General features: G+C 41.2%; 1 protein-coding gene across 2 annotated transcripts in view; it reads left to right on the top strand.

The window, feature by feature from the left end:
• The first annotated feature begins 6,458 nt into the window (after positions 1 to 6,458).
• capn15 (calpain 15) overlaps positions 6,459 to 22,117 on the top strand; it is a 44,831-nt gene continuing 29,172 nt past the window's right edge. Inside the window, exon 1 of one of the 2 annotated variants that reach the window (XM_026178720.2) lies at positions 6,459 to 6,733. Coding sequence is in view for 1 of the 2 variants with exons in the window: in XM_026178719.2 (XP_026034504.1) it covers positions 10,885 to 11,063 (179 nt within the window). In the remaining variant the exon portion in view is untranslated. Of the gene's footprint in view, positions 6,734 to 10,087; positions 11,064 to 22,117 lie in introns of those variants that run through there. The other variant, XM_026178719.2, reaches the window with a different exon arrangement.

Raw genomic sequence — 22,117 nt, 5'->3', positions numbered from 1 at the left:
AAAGCCCTTAATAACTGAAGATTCTTCCAGACAATATATGATGGATGAATTTATCGTACAAAAAATGAAAAGCATCTTTTTCACCTCCAAAGGAGACTTCTTTGAAGTAACACATCAAGGCTCTCCATTAGTAACATTAGAACACAAATGTAGAAAGCACTTTTTTGTGGGCTCCAATTTTCTATGTGGCCTCAACTGTATTTTTAAGGCTACTGCCATTTTAATTTGGGGGGTAAGGGAAGGGGGGACAATCAAGCTTGGTTAACAAGATCTGTCAGCAGACTGTGCAGGTTCAGTGTACAGGCACAGATACTTGCTAATTAGCTCAACTATTAGAAAAACTAGAATTTCAGTATATAAAACAGACTTCTTGAACAATCTGTTACCAAAATGAACTGCACAGCAAGTCAACTAATTTATCAATATTTCTTACCAGAGCTCCAATTCATTTATATAGCACATTAGAATATGTCTAGGACTGTCTAGCAGCCAATACATGAAACACCTGACTGTTAGCGTTTAAGTCTCTAATAATGCAGGAGATCAATATCCGACCAATATCCTTTCTTTAAAAAAAAAAATCAGGCTGTAAATATGTTCATTTCTGCCATAAAAATTAACACGAGTCTGTGTCGACTGACTTGCTTTTTGAACCAGCCTTATTTGAAGTATTGCAATCTCTTTAGTTCCCTTCATTTGTTTGCTTCAAAGTTTCAGTTTAGTGGGAACATGTTTTGTAAGAATGGTCTCTGCCACATTAGGCTTCCTGACTTGTAAGTCTAAGTCAAGCAACAGTAAATTGTTCTAATGTTCATAATGACCCATCACCAATATAATGTTTTTGAAACAATTATAATGCCATATAATATATACTTATTTAAAATAAGAGTAAATCTGATTTTTTTGTTGTAGAAGCCATGGCGTCAGGGTCAAGGGTTCTTCACTGTCAATTGACATTGTCATCTTTCACCAGGTTGTTATCAGCCTCCCCTCCGTAATCATCATGTTTTTAATCACAGTTTTTATATGTAGGCAATGCGTCGTTGCCAGGAACAGCAAGCTGGGTGAGGTTATGGAAGGACACAGTTATAAGTGACTTTAGTCTTAGTTAGCAAAGTGTGACAGCAGAAAACACAAGCTGTCACACTTTGCTGGGCACTGAAACAGAAGCTGGCATATAAAAGGGCCTAGTGATGCCATATAATGCATCATTAGTATTATTATATATGCTACAGCTTTCTCTAACTCAAGGTTTTAAAATGTATTGAATATTTCTATATAGAGCAATTATAGAACATTTTTATTACAGTCAATTTACAGTATGCTCAGGCTGAACATAAACAACAAAGGCAGTCTCATTTCATGTACTTTAGGTTTTGTAATTCCTTTGGCAAAATTATTGGCTGTTTTATATGTTTTATGGTTAGGTGAAAAAGAAAGCTTATACAAGACTCTGTATTCCTGTGAAAAACTTTGTACAGGCCATGGTTCAGTAGCTTGTAGGTCTACCTGTAGCAGCAAAAACTGAAGTAATCATTTTCTGTATGACTATTAGTCTCTTGCATCATTGTGGAGGAATTTTGAGTCTCTCTTCTTTACAACATTGCTTCAGTTCATTGAGGTTTGCGGGCAGTTGTATATGCACTGCTCTTTTAAGGTCCCATCACAGCATTTCAATGGAGATTGAATAGAATTCTTTTCTCTTTCAGCTATTCTGTTGTAGATTTGCTGCTGTGCTTGACATCATTGTCCTGTTGGATTATCCAGTTTCAGCTAAGTTTTAGCTGTCGGGACAGACAGCCTCACATTGTACTCTAGAATCATTTGGGATACAGAGGGTTCATGGTTGACTCAGTGACTGTGAGGTGGTTAGGTGCTGTTGCTGAAAAACAAACCCAAGTCATCAACCTTCCTCCTCGTGTTTGACAGTTCGTATGAGGCGTTCGTGCAGATATGCTGTGCTTGTTTTTTTTTTTTAACCATTTGGTATTAATCATTGTATTAACACACACCTGAATGCTTCAGACCAATATACTACCAAATGCTGCTGCTTATAGAGGTGCTCAAACTTGTTGATGATCAGTTAATCAAGTGCATTTGATTAGCAGCACCTGGCTGCTACTTACCCGCTTAATTCCTATGGAAGCAGAAAGGATGTACTTAGTTTTTAATAGTTTTTCATTCAGTAACACCTGTTTAAATTATTAGATCTTTTTTTCACATTGCTTACATCTGCATCTGTGATCAAGGACAACTTGGGGATGTCTTTTTATGGTGATGGGAAGAATATTTACCTCTAATTAAACTTTTACCATGTGTGACTCAGAGTTAGAGTTTACAATACACTGATACTTCCTGTTGTCCAGTTTCTATGTTCAGGTAGTTTCAACTTCTCATTATCTTAGATGTTTAGCCATCATGAACATGTTACCTCACATTCTGCGATGTCTACTGGCTACATAGTTTCTACATGAACTACATATGAGCTACATAGAAATCATAGCTGAAGGTTGTTTTTAAGGGTGATCCCACTTACTCCGGATCTGCAGCGCAGGAACTCCTCTAAATTTCTGTCTGTTTAGAACCACAGTACACTTACACAAAATTTGTCTTGAAGAAATGCATAATATAATCATCACCAAGAGTGATTTCTGTCCTTACAAGCCTAATACCAAGCTGTCAGGATCTGGTAATGGGTTCACTGTAATGGGGTCAGCCCCATACACAAGAAACTGTGATGCACTGTGTATTCTGACACCTTTCTGTTTGAACCAGCATGAACTTTTTTAGCAGTTTGAGGTACAGTAGGTTGTCTCTGCGATTCAACCACATGGGGCAGCCTTTTAACTCCCCAATGCATCAATAAGCCTTGATCGCCCATGACCATGCAGAGTATACAATTCCAACAAGCTTCAAAGTCAATAATTGGCATGACCGCCTTTATTATTCAACACAGTCTGAATTCCCTTAGGCAGGCTATCTTGTATCTTCTTTAAGTAGTCCTCATGAATAATTCTCCAGGCAAGGACATTTCAAAGCTCTGCTTCTTGTTCTAATACAGGGGTGTTAAACTTATTTACCACTTTATCACGCGGAGAAATGGCTTACTTAAGATAAAAATTAGCTGTATGTGGCCCACAATATAAAATGAGTTTGGTATCCCTGATTTAGTCCTCACTAGGCCATAAAACTCAATGAACAAGTGGAAACAAGCTGGAATGAAAAACAACGCATGACAAATCTGTCACAGCATGATGAGGAGATACAAGGTTTAACTTTTGCAGGATGCTGATGAATGGATGAATCTCAGGCGTGCAGGATAATTGGACATCGAGGTTAGAACTCATCAGTGAGAACTGATATTGTTAAAGAAAGAGAGAGACACAGCAACAAAGAAATCACAGGAAACAATGTGAGGAAGATCCCCCCCAAAAACTGTAGAGACACAGTTTTACCAGATGTTCTCTGCTGTTGTCTGGATTCTGAAATGGGAGAAATAATAATATTGAGCAGAAACAATGAGAGGACAGGACATCAGAGATTGATGTTGTGTGTGTGAACCATGTTTGTATGTTTTTAGGTTTTAAGTTGTTTTTGTTGGTTTCATTAAAGTGATTTGAGACCATCAAAATGAAACATTCTGTTAAAGCCCAACTCTCATTTTATTCTGATGTGTACATTATATGTTGATGACTCTATTCTTTAATGGGGAAAATCCATCAACCATATCAACCAAAGTAACTTCATCACTGATATCATTTCTAGAGGCTGATGAAAGGTTGGAAATGCTGCACCATCCTTATGATTTCCCAAAAAGGTGTCCTTCTTTCCCGCGGTGCTACGCCCTGAAAGTACACTTATAGTTTTAGCAAATTACAAGAGGATCATTATTATTATTTAACAGTTGGAAGGTGGATATGGTGAATGATGGATGATGATGGAGAGAAAGATCAGTGAGCGTTGATTTAAGAGAGGTGGAGGAAGAGATGGAGAAGTGGAACAGAATGGAATGGAGGCCAGGTGGAGAAAGGAGGGATGTGGAAGCGACTGTTGTCCAGCCTGCTGAACCCCCAGCAGCCTCGTGCGCACTCTTGTCAGCAGAATGTTTCCTGTTTCTGGTCACCCAGGACCAGGAGCCTTTTTTCTTTTTCTCCGGCTCTTTCTCCCATTTTATTTTTTTCTTCTTTTTCCTTTCTTTGCTTTTTTTCTTGGCCTCCTCCTCGTCGCCTGATGTGGATCTGAAGAGCCTGAAGCTTTTTTCTTTTTCTTCTGATGTTCCACGAGTTCTGTTTTTGTTCCACAGTTTATTATTTTAAACTACATTATTTATTTTATTCTTCGGCTAAAACACTGCACAATTTTGCAGCTGTTCTGTCTTGTCCTTTTGAGTTTCTCTGTTTTTTTATATTTTGCCTCTCATTGTATGTTTTGAGTATTTCAGAATTTCTGGCCTCCACTTCTTTGTGCTTTTTTACCAGTTTTTCGTAATCTTGCACTTGTTTTATTTTCTCCTGCTGCATTTCTGTTCTGCAGCTGTTGGTTCTTCATCTCAAATGCTTTACATTTCTGCTGCAGTTCTTGTTTTTCTTCTATTTGTTTGCTTTGCTGAAATTGCTTGTAGTCATGTGTATCATGATCATGATGTATCATGTATTGTGTGTGCATCTTTCAACTTCGCTTCCAGCTCTGCCACTTCCAGATGCATCTTTCCCTCCATTATTTGGTATATGTGCTCCAGCTGTTTATGTTTTTCTTCCAGCTGTGCATGCTGACTTTTTATGCTGTCCATCTCTTGTAGCTGCATAAAGATTATTCTTCTCTTCCAGATCTTTGTATTTGTGCTCCAATTCTTGCATCTCTTCCAGATGTTTTTTATTCTGAAATTACTTCTGTTCTTTTCGAACACAACTTGGATGTGTGCATTGTTAAGGTTTTACCATATCCACGTTCTCATGCTTCAATATATGGTTTTCCTCTTCTAGCTGTTTGTTTTTTTCCTCAAGTAGCTTACATTTCCCCCCCATGTTTTTCTAAAATCTGCAAAGGTATCTGCATGAAAGAAATTTCTTACAGAGGTTTTACAGAGGTTACAGAGGTTTTATTAGAGACATAGGTAATTGTCTTGCAATTTGACATAATTTGTAAAAGTTAAAAAATTTCTTTAGTATTGAAAAGCAGAAATTAGGCTTTCTTGTCAGAGGTCATTTTTGGGGAAAACACGAAAAGAAAACCACCGACCGACAACATTGTACACAACAGTAGACTGGTGTGTAGTATGCAAGTGAATAGTGCAGAAAATAGAGATTTTTGATGGAAAACTGGTCTCAAAGCACATTGAGAAATAGAGCTGTGCAGGACGTGCGATTCTATTGTGGTGGAAACAAGACAGAGTAGGAGATTCATTACAATCTTTTTCAGATGTGAAGCATAGTTTTGGTGTTCTTTTGCTGTTGATTCAATGAATTGTGTGATGCAACCTGCCCTTTCAGGATCTATGAGAGGTCCTTTTTCTGCTCCCGACATGTCTGTGTAGGTGTCATCGGATGAACAAGAGGATCCGTTGATGTTTCTGTGGATACCACTCGTCTATATTTAAATAACAAAACTGGAGGGGAAACCCATTAAACCAGATATTGTCCCTCTCCCCTCTGATAGGCACTGGTGCTTTACAAACTCGAACATTAGACAACCAACCAACCACGTTCCTTGTTGACAGAAGATGGCGCTAAACATGTTTTTAAAACGTTAACTTTAAACACGTATTTCTTAAATCCAGCTTCACAGACAGTGTGACATGTATGTCAATTTTTGAGAGCAGGGCTCAGTGATGTAAAGTAGCCTTTATATGTGTAGCATTTTATGTCCCTTTAATAATTGAGATGAAATTATTTCGCATACGTTTGACAACTCTGGTCTAATAGTCCTGAAGAGATAATCAGTGTTACTCACTCATTTGGCAGTGGTCAGAATGCTATGCCTGTAAAGCTGAAGATCATATCTTTTGCATTGCAATATTAGCCTCCCTGGCCTGGGTGGCTTCTACCGACGGTCCGAAACAATAATTTCAGATGTGGTTCATACCATTGACCACTGGATGGCGATATAGTGCCGCTAGCTGGTTTCGAGACTAATAAGATTAAAATGTACCATTTATCATAAGAAGGACCTTTGTACAGTATAAGCTAGAAAAAATGAAAGAAAAACACGAAATCTTAAAGGTTCTGCGTAAACTCGCTTTAGCGAGTCATTAAATATATCTTTATTACATATTTGCATTAGGCGACGGTGACCGTACCCGGATATCCTTGTTGAAAGATCCGCGTTAATCACGGGAAATGGAGTTTTCCATTTTGGCATTCTCCTTTTCTTCTTACGTAATTTTACTTGCGGTTAGCTTTAGATAACAGCCCTTGGTACGTATTTAGCGTACGACTTGATCGCTGTTTGCTCTTTAGAATTCCCCCCTCCTTCCTCTCCGAGCTGTTTGAGGTAAACCGACGCGGTCGCATCAGTATCGATAATACACGACGGAGTGGAAATAAGCGCACATACGCGTGTTTGACACAGATATGTTAGGTATGAGTCGACGGCAGAGAGCTGGGAGCTGACTAACGACCGGGAAGCTCGGCGAGTGAAGAACAAAACCGGGGGAGAACTTACCGTTTCCATGGCTGTGAAAAGTTAACGTACAGACGACTGAAAACGGGAATAATTCCTCTTCAGCCGAAACGAGGTAAGAACAACCGGTGCCTGAGAGTACTTCACCAAGTGGGGTAATGTCAGGGAGGGTCGGTAATGTCGGCCAAATTTGAGAATAAGAGTGTCTTTGTGTGTAAGGTTCCCCCCGGCAGTAGCAGCAGGCGGCTGTGTCCTCGTCTCAATGGGATTGTTCAGAGTTTTCGTCTGGCTGCTTTAGTGACAGAGCTGGCAGGCTTACACTTTGGACACAAATAGATTGATTATGTGAGAGAGCCCCGTGTATTTAACAGTCGGAGTTTATTCACCTCACCTCACAAGGAGAGACATTAAGTCCCCATAACAGCGCTGACATTTGTTCTTTAACCCTGCCTGCTTGGGGCAGCAGGGTTAGGGGAGGGAGATAAGGCAGGAACCAGACATACTGCAGCCTGGGGTACACATTAACTTGCTCGTGGGCACTCCAGCTGGTTGGACAATATTACGAATGTGTGTGTGTGTCTTGAGGCCTGGACTGTGGCAATAGTCTGAAGTTTTGTCGTTAGAGTGTCAATAAAAGGTGTTTTGTTTTTATACCTGGAATGATCATGAAGGGTTAATTATTCCTGCTGTGCTTTGTTCACTGGTGGGAGTAAATATAGTGTCAGCCCGAACACGCTGGGTTGTGTAGAAATGACAGTTTACAATGTACTGTGAAAATCAGCTCACATCCCACCTCCTTTCCCCCTTTTTTTTCCCCAGTGGGTCCCTGGAGATTAGAAATGAAACCTAATCTCTCTCACCCCTGTCTCTGTCTCTCGCTCTCTGGCACTAACTGTGTCAGCTGTTGGTGCTGACTTGCAGTGGAACAGGTGGTGCTTGGACAGGTGCACCCATAACAAAGGGTTGCAGTCCCTTGACTCCTTCCTCTCTTACCCCTTCTCTCTCTCTTTCTCCCTCTCCCTCTCTTTTTTGCCAGATCTGCACTCTTTAGTAACCCATCTATCTATTACAGTACTACAGTGATGATGATTTCTCCTGTCTCAGTCAGTGTGACTCAGTGAGCTTAAGTGAAACCACTCCAGTGTTGTTGTGTAAGCAGCGTTTCATTTTTGGAAATGGAATTGTATTACTAATACGGTAAGCTCCCTGTTTACGTCTTTCCGCAAGAAGCAGTTGGTCTTGAGCAACACCCTCCGGTGTCGAGCTTGGACTTGAGTCTACATCAGCAGCTGCATTACATACTGTAGGCTTGCTTGTTCACTGGAATTGTAATTGGAACATTTCCAGACAAACCAGTTTATGTCTTTACACATTCCACTGAGGAGTCATGAAGATTACACCCTTGCAGTTACAAAAAGCTGAGGTCCAGACAGATAATTGGCCATGCAGTCAGTCTCTCCACGATCTGTAGCTCAGGTAGACTTAACTTTATTAAAGAAGAAAATGGAGAAAAAGCAAAAGAAAAAAAAGATGTGGTTTGAGCCTGTTAATGTTCTGGCCACTCCTGTTTTTTCATGTGTGTATTTTGCTGGTGAACACTGAGTTCAAAGATAGAGGAAGGGATCAGGAATGAGGGCAGCAAAGTTACATGAAGTGGAAGAGAGCAGTGGGGGAAGTTTGAAGGCTTATCTCAGTAATGTGCAGGGACAGTTGAGCAGTGATGAGTGTTGCAGTCACCGCTGTCTTCTGCTTTAACCCTTCAGTGCTCTGCCTGCAAGTGACCAAAGGAGAAATCTGTCTCCGGAAACCAACAGAAAAACACATAACATTTAGGCTAGACAGCTGTAACAGTGTGTATTGTTCTTATTCTCGTGCTCTCCTACGGCTGGCATGCCTCATCTTGCCCCTGTGCTGCCGTACACACTCATTACTAACGTCGCTCCTATTCACAATAATGAGCGAGACCTCTAAAGCTTGGACTCTACTGGGGTTTATTTAAATCTCTTGAACGCAGCCTTCCAGCTTTGCTCTGCTCGCCAGGGCCAGTGCGCCTGCGCTCTACCGACACTCCAGTAATCCGCTGGAGGAGATTGCATCCTCGTCCACTGCGCTCAGGCTATCAGTGAGGGAGACTTAAAACATGGAAAAATACACAACGGGAGCATGGGAGGCTGGGAACGCGTAGCGGGACCCAGATGTAGAAGCATTATGGGGAGGAGCGGCTTTTACACTGCGAACAAGCTCACATCCAAGGCGATAACGGGACCGGGGCGAGGATGTCTCCTGATGTAAGGCAGCGAGGCTCAGCGACTAACATCCCAAACGCTGGAAATATGAGATGAGCGCACGCAGGAGTGGAGCCGGCGGAAGATGGTGAAATTTGCGACCGAGTGCTCCTTCTTCTTCTTTCTCCTGCCTGGACGAACGAAACATCTTCGGGTATTCACGCTTCTCCCAAAGCCTGCGGATCGCTTCCTGCTTCATGCACATTACTCTCCATGGCCCTGTGTACCGCTGTGGAAACTGATCACCTTTTTTCTTTCTTTTTCAAATGAGTAACGCTTTGCAGTTATGCTAACAGGACTTAGTTGAAAGCTTACATACGCGTGTGTTTTTAGTGTGACGTTCACCGAACCCGTAAAGCCAAACTACGGATCCGATCCCATGCGAGCGACCCGTGGGCACAGCGATCAGCTAATACTTGATGCCTATCAAAGCTCAAGCAGACCAGGGAGCACCGGGGTGTTTACAAACTGTCGATACTCCTAAAATCACCCATGCAAATGTAGTTAGTCTCTGACGCCGTGGCTGTGGGGATACTCCTTTCCCTGTGTCGCTTCGCATGCATAGACCTGCTATGACAAACTGGCAACCCCGCATAAATCCGAGCGCAAGATGATGAACTGAAGTGGCCTGCCTAGGCTGTGGGATCAGACAGAAATTAAGCTGTGACTCTCAGACAGAAGAATCTAGGATCATCTCCAGTCCTTGTGCTGGCACAGCACCGCAGCATGACACGGAGCATTGCTCTCGGGTGTTTACTTGGATATTGCTCAAAAGTTGAAACTGAGTTGTAAACATGTTCGTGCTGTGACAGCTGTTGAGGTAAACACGCCCGTGGCCGGTGTTGCTTTGAGATTTAATTCACGTGAAGTGCAGGGATTCTGCACATTTCCGAATTGATCTGTGTGAAATGGCCCTTCCTCACGCTTTCAAACATTATCTTTCCTCCTGTGAGAGAAATGCAGCTGGGCTGTTTTACTGGTAAACCTCCACAGCAGCTGTTAGTCAGACTGAATGTCTGAAAGGGGACACTTGGCTATTTGCATACTTGTAGTGTTGCCAACACTGCTCCCACGAAATGCAATGCATTGATTTCCTTCTTGCAAATAACTTTTGTGTGACTCTCTCTCCCCCCCCCCTCCTCCCTGCCCCTTCTACAACATCATCTGTGCCACTACTAATCTGCAACATTATCAGCTAACTTCATGGACAGTGGGGTCATCTTGGTGTCCTTTTGCGAGTTTATCTTAAACGTAACACTTTTTGGAGGTGTCTGGTTTTGTTGCTGCAAAGTTTTAAGACAGTGAACACTTTTACGTGCACACGTTTTCCTTTTCCTTTTTTTTGAGACATTTTTCCGAGCATGTGTGAAAGGAAGAGGAAGCAGCACAAGACTTTTGCTGCACAGGCTGGGGAGATGTGTGAGAATGAACACGCAAGGAATTATGAGTGGCACTATGGAAGACTTGGTGCAGAGTGTTACAAGCTTAAAGTCTACAAAAGGGAGAATTACAAGGCTTTGCTGTGAGAAAATTGTATTTTCTCCTCTGTGACGCCAGCTGTTCCATTGGAATCGCCGCTTCTTGCCTCAATTTACTGTTTGAATTGAGAACTTCCACCCTGTTGTGGATACTTGGCCACCTGCAAGTTAAACTCATTTGAGTACCCTTCTTCTTCTTTTTTCTATTTGCCATCCTGTTGCTGTTTTTTTTCTTTTTTTGTTATAAATACTTTCTTTCCCAGAGGGATCCTTGGTGTTATTTGAAGGAGGAAATTCTTCATATTCGTAGCTGAAAATTGCCAACGGGAAGCAAAGACCACATGATAAGGGTTGTTTGTGTTCTTCTGAAGGCTTCCTGTGTGCCCAACTGGGTGCAACAGTGGATCCCTTGTCATATTTGGTGCTTTAGGGAAATACAAAGAAAGAAAACCCCCAAAACAGAAAAAACAACATTTAGAAACTAACTTCTTATCTCCGTGGTGATGGGGAGTTCAGCCTCGTCTCTCACTGCAGAGACCGAGTCGGACCATGGCTTTCGAAGTACCCCCTACCCTTCGTCACCCCCTGTGGGCTGGCTCAGGAACAGCCACAGCAGCCCCGTGTGGGGTACCACCTTCATCACACGGCAGCAGCAGCAGCCGTTGCCTCATCGAGAGCGCAGGTAAGGGGCAGCGCTGTCTAACCAATCAAGCACTTCTCTCACATTGAGCACACTCGGGTCGGGTCGGGGGCAGTTAATGGCAGCCTTAAAGAGGTATTTAATTTTTGCAATTGAGTGATGCTGCTCATTTGCGTTGTTGGCTTAAGAAATGTGCTGCGCTCTCTTTTATAGTCTTACAGAAACGCTTACTGAGGATTCGCTAACCCCTCAGCTATGGATCAAATCCACTGTCTCATCAAAGCTTATCTAATCAAAGCCTGCATTTTGATGTTTTTCTATGATGCACCCAAAATCTGACTAAGCCGGATTTGTCAAACAAAATCCCACCTCCTCCTAGCTCGGCTGTACAGTATGTGCTGCAAATGAGGCAGGGCAGAGGGGACTGAATGGGCAGATGGAATGACCTAGGCTCAGTGAAACCAATGCAATGAAACCCTGCCAAAGGATTAATTAAAATATGAATTTAGTGTGATCATGGATATCTATTTGTTGACCCACAAAATAACCCTTTGTGTTTTAGAGGCTCCTCAGTTTGCCCGTCAAACATAGCTGTGAGTTTTCAGAGTAAAACACAGATTTTTCAGAGTTTTGGGTTGAGAAAGGTTTATGTGTAGCTGAACAAACTCCTTTGTGGAAGAGACAACGCTATTCCTTTTTGTATGAATAAGATAGATTCACTCAGTGCATCTGCAAGAAAGGCTGCATTAATCCATTGTTCTGGTGTGTGCCTTCTGAATCTCTGATTCGCTGTCAGAACAGCGGCACACAGGAGTTTGTGAGAAGCTTTGAATGTGCCGCACATCTGGCAGTTTTGACTGACTTTCTTCCAAAGCCTGATCTTCCCAACCGCCCTCACAGAAACCTATTTAGAAGTGTTTCCAGTTTTCCTCCTGCCTTTTTTTCCCTCTTTTTTTAAATTTTTTTTTTTTTTAGGTCATGTCTCCCGGAACAAGAACAGGCAGTTGATATCGACCGTCTGCAGTGTATTGAAGTTGTTGCTGAGTCACTCAGGGCATCATGGTCTGGTTGTTAGTTATTGATTTTCAGAGAGGCCGATCACATTTCCCCACAATGGATGTCATTATTTATTCAGCAATCAGTCTCCAGTTGGGCTTTCATCTTTCTTGATTCCTGCCCACTGCTGTCGATGCTTTGCTTGCAGTTGCGCCACGTTTAACAGTTAAGTCTGTCAAGGCTTCCTTGTCTTATTGTTTCAAGGTTCTCTTGGGGTTTTTTTGTTTCTTTTTTTTGTTTGTTTTGTTTTATTTAACCATGAAGCAGAAGTCTGGAGATGTAGGCTCTCTTTTGTGAGTGTTGTAGGCCAAGATAAGGAACCAGGCGTGTTTTTTCAATGCCCAGGCTCGAGCATGGCTCCGTAAATATTGCTGAATTCATGATTAAAACTTAAATCTGGCTCGTACTGTCAGTGTAGTTTGACATCATACAGTTTATTTGCTTTTCATTCAGCAGAATCTTTTGTTTGTGCATCTCTGTAGCAACAAGACTGTGCCTTCAGCACCAATCAGACTACACTCTCAGTCAGTCGAGTGCATGCAGTCCGTTTCTGTCTGCTGCTGGAAGGCATGGAGGGACACACACACACACACACACACACACACACACACACACACACACACACACACACACACACACACGCACACACAGACAATAGATGTTTTAGAAAGACATTGCCGTACCACTTGAACGTGCTCTCTCATCTACCCCACTCACCCTCTCTCTCATGTTCACTCAGTCTTTTGTCCATGTACACACCACTGTGTGAGCCTAACAACGTTAGGCAAGCTTTGCTGAGCTGTGACAGAGCATGAAATATAGAAACAACAGTACACCATGAGTCCAGCTAAACTTCAGCAATTCTCTTACGCTTTATTCTCTAATATATTGCCCTATAAACCATTTTCTTTCCCTCCTTTTTCTTTCTTTTTTCCCTCTACCTTGGAGACTGCATGAACAGACTTGTCCTTGAGTAATTTCAGTTTGTTTGCGTCCAGCAGTAAACCCCATTGACTTTGGGAAGTGTTTTTGTGTGCCTTGATTCAGCACCTCAGCTGTGAAGGTTCACTCATGATAACAGCCCACTTATCACACAGAGATGTGCAACATAAGTGCACTTGTGCACACTCCCAAAATGGGACATTTAATAGCATTGCTGGCTTCATTAATCCTTTAAAGCAGTGGCGTTCTGTCGTTCAGACGTTAATGTGGCTCACAGCTCAAATTCAGTGAGGGTGACAGAACTAGCCACAGTAGCCACATGATGTTATAAACTGTTTGAGATCTGATGGCGCGTCAAGTGACACTTACTGCATTAGGTACACATGCATCTTAACATGGCAGCTGTAAATTGGTAGCTAATTTGATAATTGAAGAGGGTATAGGAAACAGATCTATTGATAGTCTTTGGGACTAATATACTAATCATTAAATGTGAGGAAAAAAATGTCAGACTAAGTGACTTGGATGAAAGTAAGAAAACAAGCCAGAAGACAGAAACATTTTAGCACACTTTTAGCAATGTGGTTAAGTGTTGTCTCTGCATTTGGATTTAGAGTCTCTTAATCACATTCTTCGATAATCAGATTGTTTTTAAATGCGGCTTGAATGTGAAATGTGGCGTTCAGCCCAGTGCATGAAATTGTACACTGATCAGTCTGCTGAGTGTGTCTAACATTAGCTGTGCCAGCACCCGCAGCCTTCTTTCCATGCAGGTTGATATCCATGCACCTCTGCAGAATAAGCTCAACTGTCTGACGTGAAATACACAAAATTACTCTGTTTAAGGGCTGTCTACAAACTCTTCTCAAACTTTAGGCTACTCATTGTAATTTGTATAGTATTTTTTCTCTCTCTTGTTTTCTTTTCTAAATGTACTTGTATATTGTTCACATGTTGAAATAAATTACCAATCAATCAATCAAGCAGCTACCAATGAGAGTGAAGGAAACTATTGACTGACACACGATTGGGTTGTAAATATGTGTGTACACATTCTTACCCAGGCATCACAGCCTGAAGCATCCACCATATGTGTACGTGACCTTAGATCCCAATCTATGAGGTTATGACTGTTGTCCAGTGTGTAACTGTGTACAACTCTCTTCCTTCTAAGCGCACATGGAAGGATTCTAAGGCTTTCTGATGCTGGAGGTATTAAAAAAAAAAAGGAAAAAAAGAAAATAGGCTTTTGTAAACAGCTGGAATTAACACATTTTTCCAGCTCCTCTTATTTTTTTGGCAAACCGGACATTTACATCTTTACTCTGGTCTATAACCTACTCGTTACTGCAGTAAAAATGCTTGAGTAAGTAAGCTAGTATTTTCACATCTGTAATGGATCTGAGATTTCAGAGTAAAGTAAATGAAGGAAAAACTGAACATATATGAGAAGAGTTTAATGACTTTTGGAGAGGGGTTTTGTGTGTGCCTCCGGCAGCTTAATGGGGCACAAACTGTGTCTTTTGTGCTCTCTGTGCTGTTTATGTACAAGTGTGGTGCCGAACTTAAGAAAAAAGAAAAAGATTTTTGGGTAAAGCGTCAGCTTTGAGACTTCCTGTTATTTGTTGCGAGAGATTCATGTGGCAGTGTGAAAAAGACTGAGAAAAGGTGTCTCACGCCAAAAGTGTGAAAGTTTACATGCCTGTGTTTCAGTTTATTTATTTATTTTTGAATTTCTTACGTTGTTACTTTTCAGGTCATTCTCCAAAGCGATTTAGCGAGCCAGCAAACTCACAAATATACAGGAGAGAAATGCACACTCTGTTAATGTGACTGCTTGTCTTCAGATAAGATGAATGTTATAAAGGAAGCCAGTGTTATGCAACTTTGGAATCTCAGTCATGACGCTATTGTAATTACGGCAGCGCAGTTAAGTTTTATCACAGTGCTTATAGTGTGAAGTCACAAATGTGACTGCTTCATTGCATTTCAGCCGCATACTCCTAGCATCCTACGTTACACGTCGCATTACGGGGGCCCTAAGGTCGGTGTCTGCTCTCTGCAGAGTTGCTCCCAGTCTCTGCTGTCCCAGCATGATGGATGACGGCGTTTATTGCGACCGCGTTCCACTGGCTGTGCTCTCTTTAATTGGATTAAAACAGGTCCACTTGGGCTCAACAAGCATGGTCGCTGGCCGCGTTTATGTCTGAATTATTTCAGCCTGTTCTCTCCCTTGCCGTTGCCTCATCTGATGGAGACAGGGCCGCGTCAGGACAGTCCCCAACCAGAATAGACTTGGCATGGAAGCGTTGTCTCACAGCGTGGCTTTCTGTGGAAAACAGTGCAGGGATGCAGCAGGGGAAAAGAAGGAGGAGGAAAAAAAACAAAAACGCCCGTTGGCTCTGCAAATGACATGATTCCAGATTTCCCCACTCTTGTTGCCATGGAAATGTGTAGCATATGTTCAGTAACCTAATTCCACTGGGCCCAAGATAAGACGGCACATAATAACCTGTCTGTCTCGCACAGAACGAAAACTCTGCTGCTGCTGAATTACACCTATGGAGAAAGGGTATAATTCACGTTAATGTTAATGGTTTCACGTAGAAACTAGTGCTTTCCCGTGGCAGGTGGTTTTTGCTGGTCTGCCTTCCCGGGTTAGATTTGTGTCGCAGTAACAGGGGTGGAACTGTTTTAGAAGTTGCCCCCGGGCTCAAGGCACAGCTGCGTCAGCAGTGTCCTCGGCCCCTTCAGATTTGGGTGCCCCCAGGAACTTCAGATTAGCTCTGTGCCCCTGCCATCTCTTTCCCTTCTTCCTCTCTGATTCTGGAGCTTCCTGCTTGCGCTCGCTTTGCTCCATTACTGATGTCTGTTGCAACCCAGTCAGACAGTTTCCTCTGTTTAAAGATTCAAATGTCTGAAGCTGTCTCCACCGCTGACAGATTCACCCATCAAAAAACGAGCGCTGGTCGTGAAATATTCACCGAGGGCACAGCGAGAGGTCAGAAGCCGCTGTTATTGTTTCATTCCTTTTCTCCATTTTTTCCTTTCTCACTGGTATTTGCAGAAGTGATTGGTAGTTCTTAAATCAGTGTGATAATACATATATGGTTTGAGTCCTTCATCATAAGTAGTGTGAACTAAAAAGTGAGAATACAAATGTTGAAACTGATCAGAAATTCACACACTGATTTACTCTGTTTAGAAGCAAAGGTTATATTGTGTAAAGCTTCCAATAATATTTAGGTTTCATAACAAGGGAATGTGTGTTTAATTTTTAAAGTTGCTCTCAGTGTATAGTTTCTCCCGTACTTTCTGGCTGCCTAAGGGCAATTTCTCAAAAGAGCTCGTCTGGTATGAGTCTTTGTACCACTGTCAACATCTTAAAATTGCCCATCTTAATGTTCTATCTCAAGAAGTCTTGGAAAGACTTAATTAAAACTTTCTGAATTATATTTCTATTGTCCCGTGTGATTAAGGCTTTGCTGTCTCCAATCCTTTGTATCACGTCACCAAGTTTCTTTTTAACTGCTGGTGCTCTAGATTACTGCAAACAAGTATCACTTAATGGCTTATCTCTGCAAAAAAACCCATAAGGGTTGATGTGAGTGAGTCATATTCATCACAGAATTACCTGTCATGTAGGAAAAAAAACAGGTTCCTGTTAATCGGTGACCCTGACTCATCAGTTTCTTCAGAAAACAGAAAGAACTTCCACGTAACAGAAATGTATCTTTTTTTTTTTTTTTAAGGAGGAACACGTACTCTAGTCTTGTAAGTGAGAAAAGTACTTTAATAAAGTCAAAAAGTTCCTGTCTGTGAGACTGTTACAGGCAGGCTGCATTCATTACTGATGGGGGTTAAAATAAATTCTCGGTTTTCTCGAGTGTGGCAGAGATGGTGTAAAAGTGCTGATCTAATCCCCGTCACAGCACACAGGGTGTGTTCAGAAGCAGCAGAATGTTTCAGCTTTCATTATCCATTTTTACAGCTCGTCTGATCCAAGGACATATTGGTGTCTGATAGGTCTCTCTTTTTTTCTCTCCAATAAAAAGCTCTGTGCTGTCGAAGAAGAGTTGCCACTCCTACTGCCTGCCAGTACTGTTTGCATGTAAGAGGTAAAAAAAAATAATATAAAAAGTACAAATAGGAATGCCAGGGCTCTGAAACCCTGCTGACAGTTATGAAAATCACCCCCATTTTCTCTTCTACTTTAAAAGCATCTATCTGTTCATCTTCAAGTGCACAGCAACCAAGACTTTTTTTCTAACATTATATAAGTTTTAAGTTTCTATATTTCCACTTCTCTCCCTGCGCTCACTCAAAAAAAACAAAAAAAACCCATCTGAATATTTACCACCAGAGAAGCCTCACTTTGAGTGTGTTTGTGTGGGAGCTACATCTGGAGCCTGTCTTGCAGTTCAAAACAGTCACGCTCTCCTGAGACATCCAGGCTTACATGGCCTATTAAAGTCATTCCTGATAAACTTGCGTTGTAATAAAACTGGTTTCCAAGAAAGTAAAACAACTGTGGAGATTGTTTACATTCGACGGACCTTATCATAGGAGTTTAATCCTGTGGGAAAATAAGCTTTGGCAATTTAAAAAAGTATAACACACCGGACTGCACTGTAGCCTTAATTATTTGCATTATTGATCATTTATTAGGTTTAACAGACCTCATGTTAGTGCAAGGAAGCCCTGATATTGAACTATCGATGGAGACATTTATATTGAGTTATTGATTGATGCTTTTACTTTGAATTACACTGTAAAATGAGAGAAATTGACTTTAACCCTGTAAAGCCTGAACCATGAAAAAATTACCAGGAAATTCAAGTTTGTTGTTTTTGCTTTCTTTTTTTATAAATTGAGTATTTAAAAATAATTATAAAAAGAAATTAAATTAAAAAATTTTATATAGATTTTAGTTTGTATCATATTTTACATCCAGTATTTTTTGGCAATTTATTATCCAAAAAATTATAGTGCAATTAATTTGGGTTTTTGGAGGGAATAAAAATCAAACATGATGTAGTTTTTGAGACTTCCATCAGAAATGACACAATTTGGTGTTACAGGGTTTAAAGTATTGTGACATAGTATACAAAAAACAGTCCAGAATGTCCCAAAAGGTTGATTCTGTTCATCTGGACATAGTGTTTTCAGCGGTGAGCTCCTCACTGCCCCATTGTTCATTCAGTGGGCTAGTTTCAGTCATTGTGCAAATGTATTGTTTATAGGGTTAGGAAAACCTGCAGTCAGCTGAGACTGAAGAAGTCACTTGGATGAATTGTTTCTCCCACTGAAAACACTTGGTCCAAATGAACAGAACCAACCTTTTGGGATTTACTTACCTGGATGATTAAGCATGAATTATTGGGGTTTAATAACAATGCAAATAGTCAGTTGCAGCATATTCTCAAAGTATGAAATTAAAAACTCAACTACGTTTACTAGAAACTGTCGATGGACACACCCATGTTGTCCTGCGCTGTAGGAGGAAGAGCTTCCAACAGCACTGAAGGAGCAGGTTTCACTGGCTGACTGGCCAGGTCGCACCTTCTACTACTGTGTGGCTCACTGAGCCAGGGTTTTCCCATCATAGCCTTGGAGGTTTGGTGGATGATTACTTGGGGCAAAAGGGTGTGTTTTGTGTGCAGCGCAGGCATCAAAAGCTGAAACTGAAAGTTTTTTTTGTTGTTTTTAAATATATTTGTGAGTAATGGCACACAGTAAATTACAATAACAAACACTTGAAGTATTTGGAAAGTCTGGTTGTTCTTGATTCCATCATTGCTTGGATGTTTTCATGTTTTGTTTTTGTCGGGATTCTCGGCTTACGTCTTTGGCCAGCTTTCACCACAGGAAGTAAAGTCTGAAAAGAGCTCAGTTACACTAACATGTTTAGTGCAGTGATCTAACAGGTAACTTAAAAATAATGCAGAATTCTTGTGGCCCTTAATACACTATAAATGCCTTTTTACTAAAGCACACTGTTAAAGAACACTTTTTTGCAAGTTTGAAAAATCTGTACTTTGAGGATCCTGACTGAAATATCAGCTTTTCAAAACTGATTCTGATATTTTAAAATATCAGAATTTCAATCCCAGAAACAAATTTGTCATGTCAAGTTATTTATTTACTTGTCTAGCCTCAGACCCTACTCAGCTGGCATGTTGCCAACTGTGATGTTGCAGAGTGCCCCCTGGTGGATAAGCTATGCATCGTCAACACTCGTAATATTTTTGAAGGGTGTTTTTTCAGTCTCTTCTTTTATTTCTTAATTTTCATTTATTGGCCGTTTATAAATGCCAATACCAGTGGATCAGCAAATGGCTAATATCCTCACTGATATGGGTCATGCGGTGCTACTTTGCATGCACAGAGCTAGAGCTGTCACTACAAAGTTAGTCTTCCCAGGAATACTATATTCCAGAGTAAACAAATTGTGCAAACACTCTCACACTGTGCTGCTTTTGGTTCTAATTTCCAGTCAAAAAAAAAAAAAAAGATTATTTTCATTTTTTTTTTTTTTTTTTTTTTGTAGTAGTGCACACTAGTCTGTTATTAGTCACTTGTGTTGCATTGCTCTTCCTCATATACTGCACAGTTACAGGAACAGGTTTTATTTATGTTTGAGCAACAACCATGAACGTAAATGCTACAGGCGCTTCGGTTATGATGACCTGTTAATATCTAAACTCATTCAGTCCATGGTCACACACATCCTGGAAATCACATCCTTAAGAGTCAGAGTCCAGAGTTTACATACCTGAAAAAGTGATAACGAATCTGCTGAGTTTGAAGTTGAGCACAGTTGATCAAAGTTAGAGGCCAGCAATTCCTACTTGGACACATCAAGTAGAAAAAGCACAAGTAGAAATTCACTGATTGCAAGCAAAATTTCAAAAACGAGTCCTAACGATGTTAAATGCTCTGATTTAAGTGAATGAGTAATTAAGTGCCGAAAATTAAAGCGATTGTATGAAAATGTTAAATTAGGCAGCTGCGTCGTGCTACCTGAATTTAAATGTGAGACACTAAATTTGCAAGATTTTTCTCACACTGTTTCTCTGTTGTCTTGCATGCTGTGTAAGAGCAGCAGCTACATTTACAATTCTTCCCATCAGACAGGCGTGTAAGGTGTACTGGCAGGCTCGAACCAGCAGTGTATGCATTTGGATACATTATTAAATAGGAGCACCCCACAGCGGAGCAAGTTTGCTTCACCTCATTCAGAAACTGAGCTCAGCTTAGATAGATTTGATAGAAAAATTCCTTCACTTTAACAAAATCAAATTGGCTCGCAGGCAGCCAATTCTATTTGATATTCACTGGATCAGTGTTTCACTACAAGCTGCACACAAATGTACCGACACCAACCTACAGCTGGAGTCTGCGTTTTGTCTGCCAAGTATGTTTTCATACCAGAGAGCTGACTCGGTATGTTCCTTTCAGATATATGTCCCAAGTGCACGCACATGATAAGAAACGTATCAGCTGGCACTCAGGCAGGCAGCAAGAATTTTGAGTAAACATTATGTTGAGGTCATGGGATTCTGTATAGTTGCGGCGTAGTTAGTTAATGTTTGTTGTCAAGGCTTTGAGGAAACGTGTGTTTTGCAAAAAAATTTCAAGCTCAGCTAGACAAACTGTCATAGAGCCTGAATGACACTTGCGCTACGGTAACTGACAGGCCATCTGTCATTTAATATCTCTGAAGTGCTGACTGACTCGCTTTATATTTCTGCTCGGTCCTGTGTCAGACTTCATTTATTAGACAGCAGGTTAAATGCTTGAATTGTGGGAAGCTGACATTTTTGGCACGTTTTTAGATAAGAATAAAAATCACAATGCCTGCACTGTACAGAAGAACTGACACTGTACTATAAGACAAATACGGTGAGTACTACAAATGCAAAAATTAAAACGTTAAAGTGGTCAGTCATTAAGGAGCTAGGCTACCAACAGCAGCCACAGTTTCTGTGCTGATAACATCCTTTTTTTTTCTTTTTTTTTTTTGTGGCCATGCTTATGTTTGTGTTGAATGAGTAAATCAGGAGCACTGCGCCTCTAATGGCCAGTGGCGATTCCACACCTTCCCCTCAGTCCCTGGGCTCGGGGCCAACCTTGGAAAGGCAGTGCTAATGACTGTCGCACAAAGGCCAAATGTCTCACAGCGAGGCAGGGAGAGACTGGCAAGATTCCCCTCGTTTGATCTCGCATTAGAGTTCAGTATGTATAATGAATCCAAGTAGCCAGAGCCATAGGTGGCCTTAGACACAGTTATCAGTGATTTTGTAGCATTTCTTAAAGCCTTTCTGACATCTCTTGTATCCAGGGTGCTGTAGATACTGATCATCTTGACTATGTTTGCTGTTTGTAGGTACTCTTATCTAAACCCTGAAGACTTCCTTGTAGACACCTGAGTTGTGGAAGTTAATTTACTCTTTTTATGCAATATTACAGACTTGCTCATTTTCCACTAAGACATTTTAGACTTGTACTCTTTATAACAGTCTGCTGAAACTTTGATTGTCTGACACCCAGTGAAGTGTTGAGAAATCACCGCAGGGTTATAGATGTTTTTACTTAAGTGAAATTCCAGTTTCAGAGAAACCACTTTATGGGCAGCAGGCTTCATTGAGGGCCTCATTGCAGAAAGATAGGCTTTCTAGAGGTGAGGGTGCTCTTCTATTCTCTTCCTCTTCAGTGTAAGCTACTGGCTGACTGCCCAGGTCTGCGACACAGAGGAGCTGAAGTGGGCACTTTTAGACCAGCTCCAGTGAGCACAGGGCCAAGGACAAAAGGTGTGTGCATGTGTCTGTGTGTATGTGTGTGCGTGCTGCACACTTTTGTTAGTGACTGGAACATGTACATTAAAAACATCCTTTTAAGTATGGTCCAGGGATCACAGGCTATAGTACTTCATCCTCTGCTGCACGCATGTATTGTACATATAGTCCTGTGCAAGTCTTGACCCACCCCTCAATTCTTTATATAGTTTGTTTCCAAGCAGCCAGACTTTATTTAAATGTTTTTAAAAAATGGGTTAAGCCGTAGTTCTCCAGGCCTGTGAATCATTCTTCCTCTTA

This window comes from Astatotilapia calliptera, chromosome 8, assembly GCF_964374335.1.
Source record: "Astatotilapia calliptera chromosome 8, fAstCal68.1, whole genome shotgun sequence".
Classification (NCBI taxonomy): domain Eukaryota; kingdom Metazoa; phylum Chordata; class Actinopteri; order Cichliformes; family Cichlidae; genus Astatotilapia; species Astatotilapia calliptera.
This window is presented reverse-complemented; position numbering and strand designations above follow the sequence as displayed.